Source organism: Pyxicephalus adspersus, chromosome 3 (genome assembly GCF_032062135.1).
Source record: "Pyxicephalus adspersus chromosome 3, UCB_Pads_2.0, whole genome shotgun sequence".
Taxonomy (NCBI): Eukaryota; Metazoa; Chordata; class Amphibia; order Anura; family Pyxicephalidae; genus Pyxicephalus; species Pyxicephalus adspersus.
Genome location: NC_092860.1, coordinates 95632198 through 95655524, shown reverse-complemented (window position 1 = coordinate 95655524; position 23327 = coordinate 95632198). Strand labels below are relative to the sequence as shown.

The following is a 23327-nucleotide window of genomic DNA, read 5'->3' as shown; positions in this document are numbered from 1 at the left end:
CGTTCATGCATCGTGCAGTCTTTTCTCGTTGGAAAGGATCGTGAAAGATCCTTTCCAACGAGAAAAATTGCAGGTGTGTACGCAGCTATAATTTCTCTTTGCATTTGCATCTGTCTGTTAGTTTTATTGTTGTTTTTTGTGAAGTTGAGAAAATTAGGTTTTGGCAGGATATAGCACAGGCCACTAGGGAATGCACAGCTTTCCGCTTTGACTGTCAACATCTGCAGGACAATTTTAATCTTTCTCAATTAAGATTGGGACATATATTAAAATCACTGGGATCTGTTTAACAAAAATCCAGCACATTTCACTCCTGTAAACTTTCTTTTAGAAGCTAAAACTACTGTCATATGCTTGTCAATGCAGATAGAACAGTAAAAAGAAGAAAAGCAAAGTTTTTGAAATATAGTAACTAGAAAGGGAGAAAACAGCTAATGAGAATAAAGAGAGCAGGTAAACGTATTATTAAAAGATATGAGAGGCCATCTGTTGTTTTGAGGTGTCTTGAGCATTGCATACCCATAATTATTTGTGGCAAAGTGCAGGATTCATTCCATTTTAATTACTTTACTACTGCTAAGAAGCTTCCTCATTACAGCTCACAAACTTCCCTTCATTACTAATTTTAAAATGTTTTCACTAAAGAACAAAATGAAGGCAAATAAGAATGAATGACATTATAATCATTTTTATGATCACCAAATTTATATTTTGCGCACCTATGCATTTGATTGCACATATACCATCCCATTTTTTTGTTCTGAAAACAAAACCAAAAATTAGTTTATTGTTTTTTATATGTAGCGTTTTGGGCCCATTTACACTACAGTGTGCTGAACTAGTTCCTTTTCTGCCGATTGCTTTTATTTGGGTTAAGGTATGGTGCATTTTTTATGTTCATTGGGGGGGCAACCTAAACGAATGGCAACAGACACATGCACATCATGTTTTAAGGAACTCGTAGTAAAGCCTATGGTCATACATGCATTCTTAAAGTGCACTAGATGTGAATGAGCCCTTAAAATGGACTTATCCATACATTATAAAGTAAACCTTTACTCTTAAAATAAAAAAAAGCCTTATGTAGGTAATAGGCAAAAATGCAAAAACTATTTCCTAAAGTACACATATAAAAACATGCAGCACATAAAACAACGTAAAAGAAGCTATTAATAAGATTAAATACATATAAATGATCTTTTTGGCATGAGTTTCTAAAACAAAAAAAAACTTTTGGTTTTAAAAGGGCTCTTTTAAAATATGTTGCTATCATACTTTCAAATGCTAACTTTGATTTGAAGAATCATAAAAAAAGTTAAAAAAATAAATACATTAAACATATATATTAATGACAGCAAAGGATTAAAACAAAAACTAACAAATGCACATTCAAATTCAAAAAGCATCTATATAATAACATATAAAGGGGACTCTAAAATGCTTGATAATTTATTACACGCCTCTGATAGTATAATGGACAAGTGGTGGCTTCCAAACAGTTGTTACAGGGCTCACTGTCAAATGTATAACATGCTGACCCCTCCTTCCTTGTGAGCTTTTATTAATAACTGGCCATTAAGCATGGAGCTAAGTTTAAATACTGATGGTGATGCAATTCCTAAGTTCCATAGGCTGTAAACCAAAGCACATGGGGGGTAAATGAACCAGTGCTGAATTCTGCTACCAAACTAAACACACAGCATGACATCTTACTGTAAAACATGTTACCCAAATGAACAGCTACTTTTGGGGTTTGCGATTTTACCCTCTACTACATACCATACTATAGTTATCCAGGAGAGTTTATTGAATTTTGTGCAGTCAGCATGCAGTTCTGGACTACGTCAAGCTATTTCTCAGAATAGATTTTGTGTCTGACCTCTAATGGGAACAAGGCAGAAGAAATAGTAAGTTCACTTCACAGTCTAGCAGACTCACAAAATAAAAAGGATCATGTAACTAGCCGGTGCCACACATGCTGGTGTCTGTCAAACTGTCAAACTGCATGGATCATCAGGCTTTTCAACTAGTCTGCCTTCTAGCTAATAGTCAATCTCTATAAAGTCTCACTTCCCAGGAGAATGAAATACTTATCAGCATCCTCTGTATTCCGAAACCCTTTGACAAAAAAAAAAAAAAAAAACACAAAACAAAAACAATTTCCTTAAGGAAGTGTTTTGGCATTTAACTAAAAAGTGAAAAAAAGTAAAATTAATATATAAAATATAACACAAATGACAGTAACATGTAAGAACAATTCAAACAATGCCTTGTGGCATACTTACTGGCGTGCCTCGCCCGATGCTTATTGGGTTTAATAAGCTCCCTTTCTGCTTGCTGAGCCTCCTCTCCTTCCTCGGAGTCTTCTGCTTTGATTCCAAAGGAGACAGTGGAAGGAGGTGCCTCTGTCTGCCCTCCTTCTACTCCAGAGATTACACACCCCCTGTCAGACTGAGACCTGGGCTCCTTTTCTCTGCCAGAACAGTCTAAGATCAATTCCACCCTTGGGAAACATGCTTCTCCTGCTTGTCCTGCAGGGATAATCTTTGCCTGCTGTTTGCCCACTATTTGGAATGTAGCAGATGCCTGCTGTTTAGGTTGCTCTTTTCCATCAAGGTGCTCAGAAGCAACTTCATCCTGTAGCACCCTGTGTTCTGTTTCTGGAGGCCTACACTGATCAACCTCCACAAGAGTTAAAGTAGGAGAACCTACATTGCCCAAATGTATGTCCTGTGGAAGTGACAGTTGCAGTTCAACCATAGCACCTGGTCTACCTTCTTCTATTCTCCTTGTCAGTGTGATGTCACCTGTTATGCCATCTTTGGAAGTTTCGATCACTCTAGGGGTAATCTTGTGTTCCAGCATGACCTCATGATCTTTTGTTCCTCTTATCAATGCTGCATCACAACCTGATTTTGAATAAAGTGACTGATACTGTATCTCAGAGGTGTTTTGTTCTATGGCTGCAGTTTCTGGGCCCAGACGGATCTCTAGCATAGTACTTTCAGTGCACAGTTCTCTGTTTTCCTGTTGTCCATTCCTATTTTCTGCTGACTGTGGCTTGCTTGGTGCCCTGCAATAAAAATGATAAATATGGTATAGGTACATATTTTTATGATATACAGGATTTTACGTTCTGTACCCTAAAGCTATAGAATTACAAAGTGATTAAAGTGTAAAAGTATCCTGGTATATTACTTCTGGATAGATGCAAAAGTATTGCACAGCATGAGGAATGAAACATCCTCGTGAAGCATCCACATAGGTAAGCAGAGTCTGCCTATCTGTCATGGAGACCTTATTATTGAGTTCTAGCAGGTCTAGTCACCAACTTTTACAAAAAAATGACAACCCTTAATAGCACCCTGATATTATCATGAATAATGCAAACATTTGATAAACTCCATTTAGTGATATAGGTCTTTGTTTTAATACAATTTGATGTAAAACATAACACATTTTTTCATAAAACATATTCTTACAAAACAACCTTTGCTTTGTATACAATATTGCCTTTTTAATAATTTATAATTGATACATCAAAGTGTAGAATTTCCTATAGCAATATATTTCACTGTGCTTAATGCTGTGAATAGATGAGACATAAAATTGATTGGTTGCTATGGATTACTGAAGCTTGCACATCCTCATTGCATTAAAAAGGACATCTGCTCTGAACCTAATTTTTTTTTGAACATCATTTTTTTTTTACATTATGTGTATATTCCACTACTGAATGCAGGAATTTACTGGAGGCTTCTTAGAGAATAGATTTCCAGACACACATTTTCATAATGACTGGACATAATCAGCTTTACTAATACAATTTCCCTGAATGTTATTTATCTACATGTACATCAGGAATCATTCACCGTGCAGTTTTTAAACTCATGTTATCAACCTCTGATTGAATGGTTTAAATAAATTTATGTACATAAGAACCCCCCTTTAAAACAGTTCATTTGCTGTAAAGACGTTTAAGACTTTTTTTAAGTCATAGCCAACTAGAAGTCTTCAGTGCATTCCCAATACTCAGCAGTAATATTACCAAGCCATTATCTGAGTAGCATGGAAATGGTTCATTGTTACTAAGATGTGCATTTTGAATAGTTCTCAAATATCAGTAGCTGAACCCTTATCTCCATAACCAACAACTTCTACTGGGTGCAGTTATACAACTGCTGCATTTCAAAACTATAATGAGATTCTAATTTTCTCAGACATGAAATTACAGCAAATTTTTAGACTCAAGTTTAAAAGCAAAAGCAAACTTTTTAGTGGATTGGCACAGGAAAATTACCAGCACAGAAAAGCCAATAATTAGGAGGATGTAGAATCCACCCCCACAATAAAAGGGGAGCATGGGCTGAGAGCAACCACAGAATTTTTGCATATAGAGAGATTAGGGTCAATTGGCAAACTGTTCTTTATCCATGTGAAGACTCTTCTATTGCCATGATTTCTCTCTGCATTTGGGCCTGTTCATGCTGAATAAAACTGTCCTGCTCTGGACCATTTTCTATAAAACTCCCAGGTAGAGGTGCGTAGATTTTGGCCAGGGGTAGGACAGTTTAGAAATCAAGATCAAGTCACAGATTTTTGCCAGTGTCAATAGAACAATTTTCAACCTGTGAAACCGAGTTTATCATTAAAGGCCAATATTATTCTGCTGGTCGAAGCAGACCTGGAACTATTTCACAAAATCATGTATTGTGTTGCTGCTACAACTACCTGAAAAAGTATTCCTGCAACTGCCATAATTCAAATTGGGGTTTTGCTTCAACCAAATTTGAGGTGTTAATGTTAAAAGAGATGGAAGAGCAGTAAAGTGTAAAGGTGGTGAACATATTCTATATACTGATACCATATTTGTATGTATGTAAATATTTGTGTGGGGGGATACCTATCATGTGATCCTAAAATTTTACAACCTTTACTATTTTATTTTAGGAAAAAGAAGAACTATTGAGGCAACCTACACAAGCTAAATGATTGTCAATGAGGAATGGTAGTGATCATCTCTGGTGAAAATCTAGCTTAGGTACATTAGTTCCTCAGAATCATTGATCAGTTTGCCCTGGCTGACCAAGCGGGATGACCTTGGATTTGCTTTCCTAAGGAGCAGAGCAAAATGGAGGTATACTCATTTTTCCTTCCCACTCCACACAATGCACAGTTTTCTGTTAACATTTTCCTATTGTTCTATATCCATGGATCAATATACTATTGCAAGCATGATGCCTTTAAACCTGATGACCTTATGATTGAATCATCCTAAAGACCATCACCCTGCAATTAAGGAGGAAATTGAAATTTAATGTAATTGTTGGTTAGATGTTTAAAGAAAAAAGGTTTGTTGCAGTTGTTTTAATATATGCATAAGAAGAGTGATGCCTTCAACAATCACGTACAACATGAAACAAACATTGTTCCAATGACATGATCTGGCACTCGCCCATTAAAGCTCGGAGACCAGAGATGTCTTTGTCATAAAAAGATTCATATGGCAATGGGACAAAAAAGTTGCAAAAAGTGTGACTATCATTATTACCACTTATGATTCTAATGCCTGATCGTACTTAGTCCTACTCACTGCTTTCTAGATTTGAGAGCTTCCTGTATTGGTAAAACTTTCTCACTATAAGCTGTAGTGTCTGGGAGGGGAAGTATGTAAAGTAAAAATGTTTAGTGAGAGAAGGTAAAGGAGGTTTATTTGTCTATTTTATGATGCTTGTACATCACCTAATAATTAGATGTGATGTGAAGAAATGACCAGTGTTCATTAAAAAAGGTTGTTTACTATAAATAAAAAGTATACATTTTATTCTATAAATTGACACATAATAATCAAAAGTCAAGCAAATGATCTACATTTAAGTAAAGAAGTAAATACAATGTAATCTTACACTCAATGACATTTGCGGACTATCTGAAATTCTCTTTTTGCACAGCATCTGCATTTTGAAAGCTGCTTCTTCTATATAAAACATAGCAATTCCCAGATGTCATTCTGACAGCAAGTAATTGACAATAATTGTGTTGGGGGAGCTATGACAGATAGAAAGGACTGAACATAGGAGATATGCACTGGAAACCTTGTTGACCTTTGTTAGGCTGTATCTACTGCATCAAAATCCTACTTGAAAAATTCCTATTTTAAAAAATAAGTTTAAGAAAATTACCTACCTAATTATCAAAAACAGTAAATATCAATTCGTTTCGATATAGCCATCCTAAGTCATCCAATGCTTATCTACGCCTTAACAAATGAAGATACAGCAGCTTTCCACATTCCAAATTCAAATTGTAATACATTGGGTCTGATATAATAAAGCTCTCCAGGAGTAGTGAAGATAGTAGAATCTAGTTGATCCTGCAAACCTGGTCCAATAATAGAAGGAGTTATAACAGTAATAACAAATGATTTTTAAGAAATCCATTCCAGGTTTTTTTGGATTACATAGGTTTACCCATGTTGGTCTATCTTCTCCAGTTTTTGAGAGCTTTAAATTAGACCCATTCTGTAAACCTAAATAAACGTATTAACCATTAACCAAGTGGTAACAAGCATACTACTAATATTGCATTTCGATTATGGCTTATATGTCATGGCCACTTCATGTATATCATGAGCACTGATCTTGCCACTTGTTATACTGATTGTCTGTTGCTAACAGAAGTATAGATGACAAGCTCCTGACGTGAGAACAGATGAAGAGCAGGCATTGTACAGGAGACAAATTACCACTAAAATTGGGACAATACTGATACAACTGCTTACAAACAGAACTTTATTTTGAACTCATAAAAATGTTACTGGCATTTGACGAATAGTAAGCTTTTTAAATAAGTGAAAAAGTGAAATAGGGCATGATGAACCATCTGGATTCATCTTTCAGAGTTCATCTTCACATCTATTCAGTTTGTGGTGCAGTAACACCTCAGTGAATGTACTGTATGTTGAATTAGGTTCATTTGAATTTGGAGTTGAACTTGCAATATTGTTTGTGATGCGGAGCACAACAATGCAGATTAATGTGTTATCATGCATTGAAGTGCACTGCAACATACATTCTCTTACTGTATTGGGAGTCATTTCTTATAAAAGCAACACATGCATGTTGTGCACAAATCCGTGCAATGCATAGTGTAAACCATCTATTGTTGTTAGATTCTTTTGTTATAATTGTTCCTTTTCTACTTTTTTTGCACATCCAAAGACTTCTGTCCTTAGCCAGTCTTCTCCACTGGTCAGCCATAGATGATGTAACTCATACATCATTTTGCCACCTGGCTCTTGTGGTACAAAAAAATAATAGCAGAAAGGGAAAGTGGTTTATGGATTTAAGAAGTAATTTCCTGGTAATTTCTTTTTTTATATATTTTAGTGTGATTTAACTGCTTATTTAACAAAACTTCCGTTTTGTTTTGAAACTTTTTTTAATCAATCCTATTATTTATTTTATTAACAAACTTTTTAAAAACATAGAGACACAGTTTTACTTTTCATGGCAATGACCTAGTATCTTGTTAGATAAAGCACAAAGGAAAATGCTTTTAACTACGTGAAGTCAGTTTGACTGTGTTAGGAGTCTGGAGAAAAAAACAAGTTTAGGTTTGGTAGTTATTCCCACCTTAAAAGGCTACACAGATATTAGACTGTGCTCAAATGCTGACAATAGCCACTGCTGCCAGCCAATTTCATTTCTCGTGAAATTCAATGTCGCACCAGAATTTCTAGCTAGTAAACAACAAAAAGACATTTGTAAATACTTATGTCTTACATGCAATAATAAGCTAAAATGTGTGAAGTAAAGAATTCTTTGTAACTGTCCTTCTTGCAAGAATAAACATTCCTTGTGTTTATATAAGATCTCGTCTGTAATTGGGAGTATTAGAATGGATCAAAATAAAGAAATGCACTGTGAACATTGTCAGTTGCTGAATGACCATATTTATTACTCTTTGATAGTTGTTTTATTTGTTATATTTGAAAAACTACAATATGCCACAAAATTTCCTTGCAAATGCAAAAAAAAAAACATTGTTCACTGTAGTTAAATGCATTTGTGCTACTTACAAAATATCTGTTTGAAAAACCACCTATACCATTTAAAACCTTGGATTTCTTACTATAAGTTTGGGAATTTTTAGTTGTAGTTTTATAAATGTAAACTTGTATAAGGTGATAAGATTAGTATAGCATAAATGTAATCAGAAACAGGGAAACATAGAAAATAGAATTAACCTGTAAAGAAATCAGCATTATAGTTACCGGTACTCATCTGTTGACCAGTATGCAGAAATTTTATTCTGTAGCAAAGCCATTGGCACCAATATATTTGGTCCTGCCACTGGTTGCTGAGGTTTTTCCTGCTGACCCATAGTTGTGGCATGATACAATAAAGATGTAGGCATCTGTAAGAAGAACCACAGTGGCCAGATGGGACTGGGATTTCTTGTATACACCTGAAACTGTTACCCAGAAACAGTTGCAGGAACACTGCTACACAATATCCTTTCATTAAATGAGGGGATGGACAGGTAGGTACAGTGTAATACCACTCTATTTCTGTTTTACCACCCTGACAGGGTCTTTTTGAAAAGCTAAACTACACTCCATGTTAGCTTAATAGTATAACAAATATTAACAAAAGAAAAGTAATGTATAATAATAAAATAGTTACCTTTTAACAAGTATTTGGAGACTGTCAGTTGATTTTTCAATAAGCCCCACAACTTCTGAGTAAGGAATATCAGTACAAGGAGTCCCATTGATAGAAATGACCTCATCTCCTACACATAATCCAGCAACTGAGGCCTTGCTTTTGCCACGAACCTGAGATAAATTAGAAGGAAAAGATGTCAATGGCTGAGAAAATATAACATATGTGCAACAGTGAACCCTAAGATTACACCTTCTTGCAATGTTTTACAAAGGATGTGCATCTCAAGTAAGGAAAATTGGCGTGTAAGTAAAGTTTTTAATGTTCAGGGCATTTATGCACAATGCATTTATTTAATTTTATTTTTTTAGAGGGGGGGCTGTCAAAACACCTTTATGTACAATACAGCACACATATAGAGTTGTTACCTCATGTTGCAGTGTAAACAGGCCCTAATTTAGATATATTATGTTATATAATTTTACCAGAAAATGACTTCTCATACAGCTGATGGTTAATAGCATGGTGCTATTACTGTATGTTCATGGTAATGTGTACATCTATCTGCTTTTAGTTTTGGCAGTTTATTTGCTCACAGCTTTTCATGAGTGCCAAGATAAGATGACCTATGACACCACCAACAAAAATTAAAGTAAATAATAGTAATGTTTTACAAAGAGTCAAAAGAATTTTGGCAGAATGGCCTAAGATGGCCTGAGATATATGCACTTCTTACAGCAGTTTACCTCTTTATCTAGTCCCTTTAATTACAATTAAAAAAACACAGTTGCAGACATGCAGGTAGGGAATGATACAGGACATTTCATTCGTTATATACAATTTACATGAACCATGAACTCCATGTCCTAAAAAATCAGTATACAGTATAACTTGAAAACATTTTAGGAGGAAGGAAGAACCAGGCAAGTAAAACCCCCATGACATTTAGAATAATTGATTTTCAGTCTCTAAATCACAGATCCAACGCTTCTGCAATTGTAATACAGAGTTCTGGAAGCGATATGCATACTTTATGGAAGAAAGATGATGCCAAAACACAGTGAACCCAACTAACATTTACAAATAAGGAAAGGCATGTTCAGTTTATTCCTCAAGGGTAAGAATGTAAATAGCCTGGTAGTTTTGGAAGTAATAATGAAAGATATGTTACTTCAAAACTCTATTATAATGTAACATCCATCATATGTTTCCATTAACGTGCTATTTTCCAGTAGATGCAATCAGGAAATATAAATCTTAGTGATGATGGCTTCATGTAAGTGATGTGTAATTAGTTGTCTGTCACCTGCATTTTGTGGCATCTTTGAAGACTGGGTATGGTTGACAGCTACAAACAATTGTAGTTCCGATATAACAACCTAATACCCTATAAAAAGTTAGAATCACCTGAAAAGAAAAAAGTGTGCATAAAAAAATGTTTTCTTTTGGTTTTGAATGAAGTAAGGAATGGTTAAACCCGAATCTGTTTATTTTTTTTCCTGCATTGATCCCGTTGGCAAGTTTAACCTCCTTTTCCTGTCCCACAGAAGCAAGAAATGAAATAAAATTCCTTTAAAGCCAGAGACAGTTTCCTTCTTGTAACCACATTCAGTGTTCAAACTGAAAGATTTCCCTTCTATTCCCGTTTTAGTGACAACTGTAAAATCTTGGATTTTCCATTAATTTCTGACATGGTGACGTTGGTCTTCAGGACATTTAGAGGGGCAGATTTTACCTGACAGAGACACAGAAGAGGGTTTTAATTCTTCCCCACTTTTCAAAAACAACAAGTTTTGGATATATTACACTTTATCTATTAGTCTCCACGATAGCAACACAAGATATATTTGATTACTATATTTGGTTGTGCAAAACCCATACAGATAATTTCAATCCCTGAGATGTCACCTCTAGAGATACAGTGGCCTTAAGTACCTCCTAAGCAATAGCCAGGAGAACTTATATCATTCTAATACCTGCCCAGTGTATGAGGGTATAAAGGGGGAGGCAATACCATGCATCCATGAGGGCATAAAGACTAACATCAACCAGATGTCATTTAAGGTAAGAGGTTAAAGTGAGACAAAATATTCAGATTAAATACACATTTGAGGCATTTTTTCAGTATTTACTGAATACTGAGAGCAACTTTTTGACATTTAAACGTTAATACTATTGATATAGAGATTTGTAATAAAAGCCAGTGGATGGAGCTGTCACTAATTTAGTGCAGTCAGGCCTATTTCAGACTTGAGGTTGAAAACTATTTGGTTAGTTGCTACGTAGCACTACTATGTGTTCTGTAGAGTCAACTGCTGCGTTTGATAAATGCTATGTTGTGTGTCTGTAACCCTTGCACAAAATGGTTCCCAACTGCTCCCATACAGTTGAATGGGAGCAGGTGGGAGCTCATTTGAGTGTGCAGCAAAATAAGTTTGAAAGAGGCACTTAATATGCCAGACTATTTAGAGTTGTGAGATTGTAAGAAAGAGCCATAAAACAAAACTATTGTGTACTACTGTAAGGCAGGACATGAAGTTTGTGTTTGTAATGAGGAAACATGTTCATTTACATAGAACTAAGGTATTGAAAAAATTAACACACATTTATAAGATTATTTTCATCAAGCTAATTTCTTTCACAGGAAAATGTAAATGCAAGAATTTTGTTTGGAGTATTATTTTACTATTTTAATGAATATCTACACTCCAAGGGGATAGAGAGGGAGAGAGGGAGAAGAAACCCTAGAAACCCTGTTAAGAAGTTTGGAGCATTGTTTTGTTAAGAAATTTAAGTTTTTGCAAAACCTTTTATTTTTATCAGATTGAAAGTAGGGAAAATCTCCAACAGGAAAATAGGCAACAAAAATAAAGTTGGCAAAGGTTCCAAAATACCCAGGCTTCACTTAAAAGTTTTACTTCTTTCTGTATTTCTGTTTGAGATTTCCTATCATTTCCTGTCCTGATGCCACAACTTTGTAACAGACATGAAGTAAAGGAATTTATTCCTTCATTTGACAGGAGTTCTAATCCTTTCCAACTCTTTCTAAAACTAAAAAACACTTCTGGGGGATAGATACGTGTATATGATGATCTTACTGCTCTGGTATATATATTCATTTTCATTGTGTATTGGATCCTATTTTCATTCAGTTTATTTGTTTTCCCTGTCAGATTTACTTTTCCCAGATTTCCAGTTTCCTTTGCTTATGTTTTACCTTCCAAACTTGCTGCTCCAAACTTCCTAAACAATTCTTCAAAATACTTGCCTTTACTCTTTCAGATTATTTTTTACATTGCAGTTCTTAGAAAAGTCAAAATATTATAGTTTTTTGGGTTTATCTTTCACCATAATTTCACCTTATTTATTAAAGCTCTCCAAGGCCGGAGAGGATACACTTTCATCAGTGAAGCTGGGTGATACAACCTTGAATAGATCTGGTCCAGTACTCAAAACATTTGCTAGCAAAAAAACAAATTACTTTGAAGAAATGCATTCCAGGTTTGCTGGATCACCAGCACATCCAACTGCACAGCACAATATGGTCACACCAACCATTCACTACTTCCCTTAGCATGACCCCTGTGCAGCTATTTCACAATTTTAGCAATGCCCTGGGGTGGTGGGGGTGGCCCAATGAGTTCCCACACTAGGGGGAAACTACTCACCAATCGTGAGTCTCAGTACATTAACAGTTTTTCTATCTGGGTCTCAAATAGCCACAACTATATCCATCAGAAGCTCTAAAACTGTTCATAACTGGCCTTTAAATGTACAGAAACTAAATAATGTGGGGGCTTACCTATAGTCCAATCAATCTGTATTCCATCAGACAGGCTTTTGTGCTACATAGTAGGATGTAGATCTAAAGGAGTTTTTATAGTGAAATTATAATGTACATTGTGAATTGAACCAGATTGAAACAGAAACTTATATATCAAGAATGCTGGATACAGAAAATATAAAGCACAATGAATATAGGGTGAAAGATTGCTACAGATTAAACTATTTGCCTAAAAGCCCATGGTAAGTACAATTTTTGGAGGCCTTCCTAAATTGCCAAAATTGATCAACTCACAGCTTTCAGCGGTTTAGTATTACCAAAATAATCTTAACTTGTAAAGATGTCCTCAGCATGCTTCTAATGATTTTTGTGACAGATCCTGGGCAAGAAATTTAAGTAGACATGAGGTAATGTCCCTGTATTAAGAAAGCACCATGCAGACAACACTAGGCTATCACATTGCCCCAGCAAAACTAATAGCCTGAGAGCTGACTAACTGAGAGCAGAAAATGATATAGCAATGACCTGTGTCTTCCTTTTTATCAACTAAATTTATGTCCATATACAGTAGAGATAAGCAGGAACATGTTGTATCCTACTACATACAGTATGCATATAGATGTACATGAAAGTGGTGGGCACAACTCTCGGGAAAATTAAAAGGGAAACATAAAACACTAGTACCTAAGTATGGCAGATTAGGTTTACCTAATTTTTGCCTGCATATTAGGTTTACCTATTTTTGCCTGCATATGCTATTAACAAGAATGATAATATGTGGGGCCTTACTGATTACAAGTTACATAGTGAATGCATTGGAATACTCTATCCCTAGTTTATAAAATTTACCACTAGAAAGTTTTGTAGAGGAAATATGCTATAAAAAATCAGATACAAAACAGATTACCCAATTTTAGTGTAATAACAGCCTGACAACTACTATACACAATTTCAACTAAAATCAAGTATACTGATTGGTTCATTAAATGTCATGTTTCAGCTCTAATAATAAAAAATGTAATTTCTTGTGTCAAAAAGCAAGTTCACCAAAAGCTGTATAAAAAGTTGTATGTAACTGTATTAAAAAAGTAAATGTAACAGAACTGTTAAATCTATCGTCACATAAAATGTACCTCTAGCTATATTTTATATAGTTTCCTACATGAGGAAGCATCTTATCTATGAGATAAGAGAAAGCATATAATCTATATCAGGTTTTTGTTTATGTCTGTGGCCCTGTTAGAAACACTATATGTGCTCAAGTATAAACCAATATTTCGTTGCCATAAGAAGAATTTCAGTTTTTATTTGGGTGATACCTAGTGGCATGTCCTGGAATTGTATTTGTGTCTGGTTTGACAGGTAAAAGCTGACTAAGACCATCTGCATCTAACACTTTACATAAGGACACAACAACATCTACTGACAGCAAATAACCATGCACAAAAGATAATTTAGGATTAAATGACCCATTATAACCCACTAGAATTTACAGCCTGTAAATATTGGGAAAAAGATATACAGACTAAGCCCATGTGATTTTAAATTTTACCTTTAGAAACTAATGTTTTAAAAATAACACACTATGGTTGTATTTATTCACATTGATTTTATTGGGGGTTTCAATTGATTAATGTTTTGAATGTTAGCAGTGAAGGCTACATTTTGTGCCCTGGGTTTATACTCTAGTCAAAGTGTTTTTCCTGGTTTTTTTTCAGGTAAATGTAGGTACCTTGGTTTGTAGTCAAATGTGTTTATATTTAAGTACATACTTATTATCTTTCAGTTCCTACACTGTTGGCACCAGAAAAGTTAAAAAGGGGGCGTCTCCCCATAAGAGACACAGGCAGCAAAAAGATTAGGCTTACCCATCCCCACTTTATTTAAAGAAAAAAAAAATAGGTTCTGATTGACAATATTCTATAAAACAGGACTCGCAACTTACACTGGAAGGGTTGTGGATAAGGAAACTGAAATGAGGTATAATACTATATTTGCTATAGTAACCTTGCTAATAACATCACAATGGTTATAATCCTTCATGGATTTGATTTGAATATATTTCAAAAACAGGCAGTACTGAAAAATTGATGCTCCAATTAATTTTTACCGATGCGCCTGAATCAAAGTACATGTAGCATTTCAGCTAAGAACAGGGGTGTAAGAAAATGATGACCCATCAGTCTGAACATACCCATAGTGTGTTAAAGAACACCTCCACCTCTCCTCCTCTCAATAATATAGAGAATGGATAACACTGCTAATGATAAAGTCCAAGCACAGACTGTGTATAAGTAAGTAAATAAGTAAGTAATCAATTTACTTGACTGGCAGACTTGGGATTTTGAGCAGACCAAAAAAGAACACAAACAGGAAAGGTTCACTGATAAAGTGGACTTTCCACTAAAATAGAACATTCGTTTGCACACCCTTAGTAGCTTAGAATGGAGCATAATTAGTGCTTTAGAAATTCTGAACATAGGAGATAAGTTAGGGTTCCTAAGAATAAATGACCACAAGCCATAGACTTAGCAGTATAACAGAGTAAGAAACAAAAAGTCACAAAGTGAAGTGGAGGGAATGGAGTAAAAGAAGAAGCCATGTACACAGTGAATAAGAAATACAATAGTAACAACATATATTCATTATTGAAAGAGATATACGTTTTATTTGAGGAATGTCACAATGGTTTAGAGACACACTTTAAAGACATACTTTACAGTGTGTCTTCTGTGCAAGATATGTGACATCAGGGGACATATGGGAAAGTATCACTCTGCTCAACACTTGCACTTACATGTGCAGCTCTCCAAGAAATTTTAAGTACATGATTACTAAGCCTCAACATATTAGGCTCCCTGAGTGACTCTGCACTATCTGCCAGACTTTAGCAGTAGAAGTCCCTGGTAATCTATGTGGACAGTCTCTCTGTAAATGACATTCTCTTTCTATGAGCAGCCTCTGGTGGTCTGCTAGTATGCAATATATAGGTATAAGGTAGTATACTTGTGATCCATCAAACATTTCAACAATTACTGAACCTATTATGATAGTTCTCTAATAAAAACACTCAGTGCTGACATATCCCAGTGAACTCAACCTTCTTTTTAGTTTTATATATATAAATCAAAAAACAGGGGGGGGAGGGGTAGAACTACTAACAGGGAAAAGGTGAAGGTGGATGTTTCAGTAGGGAGGGTATATATGGGATTGGAACTATGGTATCTGGGTTGAAGAAGGGTAAGGAAATAGGGCTAAAGAGGAATGGGGATCCCCAGTTCTCTTATCCCCGAGGCTGAGAAATATATCACGTTAGGAATCATGGGTCAGTTTAGAAAGCAGTAAGATATTCTGGAGATTCACAAAACATAGTCTAGTAGAGCCATCCTTGCCTGGCATCCTCCTCAGTGCCTTTTAATGAAACAGTGAGATCTTCCATCAAACATAGTTCATTAATCCTCTCAAACCATTAGGCTATTCGTTTTTCATTTTGAAAAAATAAAGCAAGTATTTTAATTGGAAGTGTTTGCATCACATTTAGTAATTTGGGCAAGAGCACCATTTTATTTGCGTTGCATCACCCAAACCAAGAAATGAAGTTTGCATCCCATTGTGTGAGCTCACGTTTAAAACCCTGCAACATAAGGAGAAGACTTAAAGTGTACAATTTGTAGAGGTCTGTGCTTATAAGGAATGTAATCACCTCCTTGGACCAACGAAATAGACACCTTATTTCCTTAAAGGACCTACATAGATGATCTGTAAGAGATACATTTAAGACTTCAGATTTCTGGTAGTTTATTTTAAGTTGAATGCACTAAATTCTTTCAATTCGTGTAGAAGTTTGGGAATTGAGGTGATGGAGTAGTTATATAGAACAGCAGATCGTCTGCAAACGCAGCTGTCTTAAAGGTGCGTCCCTCAATGGGTACCCTTTTAATATTTTGTTGTTTTTTTTTCTGATCCTCCGTAGGAGAGGTTCAAGGGTAAGTATAAATATTAAAGGTGAGAGGGGGCAACCCTGTCAGCCTAAAAAATACCCAATCTCCCCTGTCAAATGCTTTCTTCTCATCTGTCAAGAGAAGCATCATTTGATGACCTTTGCTTTGGGCCCAGAGCACGATATCCAGGGTTTTAGTAGTGTTGTCATGGGCTTCTCAGTTTGGTATAAACCCAACTTGGTCCCCACCTCCTAGATTGTAAGCTTTTCTGGGCAGGGTCCTCTCCTCTTTCTGCGTCACTGTCTGCACCTGTCTGTCATTTGCAACCCCCATTTAATGTAATGCACTGCGTAATCTGTTTGCGCTAAAAAAAATCCTGTTCATTAATATTAATAATATTAGTAATAATTATGATATTAGTTAGACAGGCTGCAAGAATTATGGAATACAATTTCATATCAACATCAAGTAGCGAAATTGGTCTGTAACTTGCACTGGCTGTCGTGTCCTTCCCTTCTTTTGGCATTGCAATTAAATGAGCCTTCAGTATATCTTTGAGTATTGGGCACTGAGGGGACAGAGAGTTGAAGACGTCCACAAAGTGAGCGCTCAGGGATCATCAACTTTTTCTAAATCTAATCTTCTTTTTCTAAAATCCCATGTTATTTTGTTCTCTTGTTGTAAAGTTTACTTTAAAATAGTCTCTTTTCCCAGAAATAGAGAGACACTGCCTAAGCTTGTATTGCCTATAGCGTATACTATATATACATACTTCTTAGAAGCAGCTTTATTTTACCTGAAATCTCTTCTTTGCTACCATTATGGACGTGGTTTGCTCCCAATCACCTGGAGCCAGTAACACTGATAGTTTAGTAAAAATACCAACAATTTTTTTAGGGCAACAGGCCCTAAAAATATAAACGAGTAACAAAATATAATAGGTGGCTTATGAGTAACCCAAATTAAAACTATAAAACTATGTAAATACCAAAAGTGCACATTAGTTCTAGGCAATAAAAAATACTAGAAATGAACAATAGAGCACAATAACAAACTAAACCTATCTAGGATATACTGTAACTAGATATATAAACTCACTGACCAGGGGTAATATGTCTTAGTGTGTCTCTTGCTGTAGCCCTTACTGTTTGTGAGAGTGCCCAGACTTCTAGCAGGGAATCCACCAGGAAAGTCAATGAAGAAATATTATAAAGCCTTTAGACTTCTAAGGGGGAGTATTTGTAATCCAAACTGTTCTGAGATCCCCCGTTATTTCCCATATTGCTTCCTGCAGAACAGAATCAGTAACCATTACCATTTTTGTGTCTATTTCATATGTCATTTGTCACTGCTCACTGCAGCCTGTTGACCTATTGGCTTTCACATTCTGCCATAGACAGAAATTCCCATACCCACCTAAAGCTGGAAAAAAACATTTTTTTATTTTTTTTTTTAAACAAGGGCTGTTTATGTTAAGGCATCCGTTACCATATTTAACAAATCATAATTATTAAATATCACATTTACCACTATGAAAACAACTGAATAGTAAAAAAGTTCTATGTGTTTAGAAGACCAAAAATTTCTAAGGATATTCAGAGTTAAACAAAAAGTAGAACATACTAAGTGTGTAAAAGAAATCCTTAACACCTCGACTGCAGCAATGTGAGATGACAAGATGCCTAGGGACACACAGCAAATCATTGTACCATATGTTTCTTTGTATGTCTGTGAGATAAAAGTAGTTGTATGATATTTGTATGATGCTATTATTTTTGTTTTTGAGCCATTATTGTATGTTTTGTTTATTTAATTTGAATCCTTCAAAAAAAAATAATAGTTCCCAAAAAAGTTGTAGAAGTGAATAACATTCAAACTCCTCTAAGCTTCCTACAGAATAAATGTGCTACAATGCTATTTGTGGCCATCTTGGCATTTTCATCTGCACTTGTATACCTAAAGCACAGATGAAGTCATAGACATTGATGTGTAAGCAGATGGTGTACTAACAAGCTATATTATCCTGTATGGGCAAAGCATGGCTTCACTTTAAGGCACCCCACATTTATGTTTACACTACATAAAACCCAAATAAATCAAACAAGTGATATCCACTGGCCAGGTTTAATTTCAGGTTGGATCATCCTTTGGCTCTTGTTCTATATTACCATCTTCCATGCCACTGAAGCTATTACACATTTCTTACTCCTTCTGTTACATTCTTTGTTTGTTAAATAAAATGAGAATTTTGAGAAAAAAAACTAATGATGGAAGGCTGACAAAATTGTAATCCTGGTTCCAGTCTCCAAGTAACATCAAGCAGTTTCTAAAATCTCCTGCCAGTATTCATCCACAAATGAAGTACAAGTTTTTAATGACTGTCATTTGGATAAAAGAGTTCAGACCCCTAGTTGATCTTTTTACCTTTACACTCACCTCCAGGCAAGAAAACTGGTCATAGGCATGAATTTCTAGTTATAAATAAACTTACTACAGCAAAAAGAAAACAATTGAGGCATTGAAATTTTTTTATTCTGTTGCAAAAAAATCTCTTGTTGCCAAAACAGAATGCAGAATGCAATTGCTTTGGGGCATAAATAATTATATAAGGGAAACTTACTTAGGTACCAGAAAACTGTTAAAATTTCTGTTTTCTTTGCCAATAAAGTGGGATTCAAAGAGATCATGGTGATAAATCCTACAGCATCTGTATAAAGTGTGATGAGTTTTTGAAAGTGTTTTAACCACCTGGGCGTTACACTGAGGTCTAGATTTCTGTTCCAAAAGCGTTACAGGTTTTCATGAATTTTTTTTTTTTAAATTGTAGACCTGAAAGTTCGGGGTTATCGAAAATAGTAACTTTTTTTACCCCGTACCAAGGTCGGGGTTATCGGTTAGGTGGTTAATGATTACTATCAACTGTTTTCATTGGAGGACATGGCAGATTGGCATATGCCTCATGGACCAGTACCAAAAAGATATAATGGGTGAGTGGCCCTAAGTGGAGTTGTTTTAAAGTTCAGACAGTGATTAGGGTGGGTCATGCAGTTAGAAACAGCTGCTGGGCATTATATACCTACCTACTTATCTGTTTTGGCACGTGATAGAGTTGGGTCTTCGGACATCAATATCCCTATTGACCCTTAGATATCATGTGACCAAATGCCAAGGGCTGCAAGGGAAGCTGTTGAATGAAGACATGTCACACTAAACCATGTCCTTTAGGGAAATTCTCCTCTCAACCCGCCACCCAATTAAATTTAGCACCATTTCACCTTTTGCGTGGTAGGTGTACACATTTTAACCCACAGAAATCTGTCTATGTCATGAAAGGGCTGTTTAGTTGCATTTACCCCAGGTCAAACATCTCAAGCAGCACAGTTTGCAGCTGTCCACTTGACCTAATAGTTACCAATTGCCAAACAGCCAGAATGGATATACCCTCTGCGTCCCAAGGAAGTGACGAACAACTATTTGGGAGATTTAATCCCCTCTTCTGGGCCAAGTAGTAGCTCTTGGTGCAAATAACAAACACTATATGTTGCTATTGCAAGAGAAAACACACACAGAAAAATCAGAAAATGTGCTCTGTTTGTACAGTTTGATTAGCCCTACTCACAAAGCATTGGGTGCAGATCCTCAAAGTGCAGTGGGTGGAAAGCATTATTATTACAGTAGGCAGCACACTCTACCAGAAAACTCCTAAAGATGATAAATGCATAATTCATGCAATGAGTAGACAGGAGGACTATAGGCAATTAGCAATGTGGGCTTTGACAATACCTTTTAGCTTTTAAAGGTGTGCAGTTCTTAAGTAAAATGTTCCTAAAAACACATGTGAAAATGGAATAAGTCCGTGCTAAGGGCATGCTTATTTAGTTTCTAAATACCTTACAATGAAAGTAAATCCTATAAATATAAAAGCCATTCAGATGAATTCCCCTGGATGTCTTCCTGTGACTTCATTATGCTACATGCTTTGCATTGCTGCATTATAGAATTACAGTTGGAGAATGCTGAGGCCAGGCTATGAGCCTGCTGCTACTTTTCACTTACGGGCGCATGGCATAAACTGTGCAGCAAACAGAGAAGAATAATATTTTATAGCAACAGTTAATTAAATATATTAAAAATTAGAATTTTAAGAATTACACATCTACCCACATCTGTTAGAATATATGAAATGCGTATTTAGTAAAGGATAGTTTATTCAGTTCAGGTGGTTTATGGTAAAATGTATATAAAGGAGTGTTGAAATATAAATCGACACAATCTAGTTTGGTACTGTGTCATGAAGGGCTGTAATTCTTACAAACAGTGATCACAGATAAAAGTGTGCCACATAAAAATACCATACACTCATATTAAAAAATAACAAAAACACATTTTTTTTCAATGCAAAAGGTAAGTGAAACCACATATATTTACCACCACATCAAATCTATTAAACTAGAATCAGGTGGTCCAGATTTGGTGCAATGATTAGAACCTCCTTAACAAGCATGCAGTTGGGAAACCTCAGATCTGGTGTTCTCTTTGATATTAGAATGTTGGTGCCCATGTAGTTAACGGATACTTAAGGATATTTCCATATATTTCCAGTATATGCATCTGTAAACAGAAATAGATTGCACCAATTTAAACTGCATGTGAGTTGAGCCAGGAAAAGGTTTTTGGTGCCCAAGATAACATAATAACAAGACTAAGTTTGTCTTTGAAAATACAGGCAAGGGTAGACACCTTGGAACAATGTGCTATAGACTTATTATTCAAAGATACAGTTGTTTGGCCACAGTAACACCAATGAAGATATTTCAGGAAAGGAACATCATGCCAGCTGTGAAGCATGCTGGTAAAAACGTTAGGGTTTCTTTGCTGGTTAGGGGCCTGAAAAGCTTCTGTATGATATCAAAGTGAACTTGATGAAATTGTTTGACCACTTTACTAATTTGATGTCAGAGGCTGGTGGGCAGTTATGCAAAACATCTACAAGAAGGCATTTTGCTGAAGTGTGAAATACCATGCTGTGCATTATATGCCATTGTACCTTTGACCCACTTCAACAAAAGTGCAATCCCTTTTAAACCAAACCAGTTGCATGTCTACAGTTCGAAGAATTTTTTAAAATTGCCTACATTTTTACTTAAGTTTCGCAAAATAGTTCAATCAGAGTACAAACATAGCACATTGTACCACCCTCTGAAAGAAATTAACAGGAGAGCTGAGAAGATGATTCTGTCATCACCCTTGTTTATCTGTGCTGCACGCTGTGCACATGGAACCTTCTATATTGCCCTGCACCTGAACGTGACAGCAATACTATTTATAGGATAGTGCTCCGCTCAGCTATAAAAGGATATGAGAGCCGATGACAGCTTTGTACAATAGACAGGGATACATAATATAACCTGTAACCATTCCCAACCTTACATTACCCATTCACATTATAAACCATGCATCACTTCAGCCTTTGTTGTAGGCCAAACATTTTTAGATGTAATGAGTTAACATCTTCCAGCCAAAAGAGACTTGCTCAAGCTAATACTGAAAAACTGAAAATGCGCTCTGCACTCTGGCTGCTTGCAGCCGTGTTTTCCTGGCCATACATGGACGGTTTATTTAAAAGATACGAGAAAAACTTCACAATAACATGTCTTATTATATAGGTAAGTGGTAGATAAATCCTAGCATTGATTCTCAGAGACTCTGTTCTAAATCATGAATCAAGACATTTTATAGCATGTACAGTAGTAGCTCAAATTCCCTTTAAAGTGATTTGATGAAGGCTGCAGAGGTCAGTCAGAGAGTATGTAAATATCATATATTGCAAAATATTTAAAGTCAAGGAACTATCTATTTCAGAAGAAAATTCATTACTTTAACAAGTTTAGGATGGCTACAACTGCCCCTTAAGCTTCCTTATTGCTTGATGAACCCACCCACCATATCAGAAGACCAAAAGAGTTACTTGAGACTTGAACCTTTAGCTTTCTCTATTTGGGAATATATATATATATATATATATATTAGTTTCAGGGAGAATAATAAAAATACTGGTAAAGAAAAGTAAAGCTTGGAACTGGCATGGGGGACAGGGGGACAAGTACCAGTTCAAACTTTTGACGTGGTTCAGAAGAAATGTCTTTTTCAATCGCCTTTAAACTGTACTGGTTGTCCAGAAGAAGGGAAGGAGCCATGAATGTGCTATGTGCTTTCCTCAACCCAATATGTCCAATTAGTGGCTTTACCCATTTTCACAGTTTTTATGTTAAAAAAAGACAGTTTACACACATTGTAGAAAACGTCCTTCAATTAACTAAAATACAAACACATATTTGCTTGCATGTTTTCAGCAGGTCAATACTTTAAATGTTCTCTTTTTAACTGTAGAGGTTCATTTTTGCTATCAGACTACTGACCTGTTCTCTCTAAATTCTATTTGTGTCACCACTCAATATTTTTTTACATACCTATTCTTCTGTCTATTATGTAGTTTGTACATGTTTTACTGTATCATATCATGTTTCCTTTTTTACAATTCTTTTTTGGGTAAACTTTCAGAAAACCCTTTCTGCTATTCAGATACAGAAAAAAATAGCAGATACCACGTGCCCAAAGTGGGCTACTCCCTAGAGACAGTATCCCTACATTGACTCCACTGCAATATCCACATCCCCAAGTAAATGGGAGATTTTGGGAACTAAGACAAGCTATTTTTATCCACGCCAATGTTGTTTGAGGAATTGTGCCACTGCCGCAGTTGCGTATCTAGTTACCCTCAGTGCCATTTGCCGATCCTGAGCCAACAGCAGCAGTTTATTATGTGCCCAGGAGTGCCAATTAAGCATTTTACCACCACAGGTGTGCAAAGAGAGTGTGGTGTTCTATAGATACGGAACACTTGTTCTTTCCCTTGCCTGGTAGGACATTGCATGG

At 35.8% G+C, this 23327-nt stretch overlaps 1 protein-coding gene and 1 long non-coding RNA gene across 6 annotated transcripts in view; one reads left to right on the top strand and one right to left on the bottom strand.

Moving 5' to 3' along the window:
- SYNPO2 (synaptopodin 2) overlaps positions 1-23327 on the bottom strand; it is a 112619-nt gene that overhangs the window by 28042 nt on the left and 61250 nt on the right. For all 3 annotated transcript variants that reach the window (XM_072405771.1, XM_072405772.1, XM_072405773.1), the window contains exons 2-3: positions 8688-8839; positions 2286-3073 (exon numbers count right to left, since the gene is read on the bottom strand). In XM_072405771.1, the coding sequence (XP_072261872.1) occupies positions 2286-3073; positions 8688-8839 (940 nt within the window). The remainder of the gene's footprint in view (positions 1-2285; positions 3074-8687; positions 8840-23327) is intronic.
- Positions 1-23327, top strand: part of LOC140326820 (uncharacterized) — a 135557-nt gene that overhangs the window by 64110 nt on the left and 48120 nt on the right. For all 3 annotated transcript variants that reach the window (XR_011919928.1, XR_011919927.1, XR_011919929.1), the window contains one exon: positions 4951-5137. This is a non-coding gene — a long non-coding RNA (uncharacterized lncRNA). The remainder of the gene's footprint in view (positions 1-4950; positions 5138-23327) is intronic.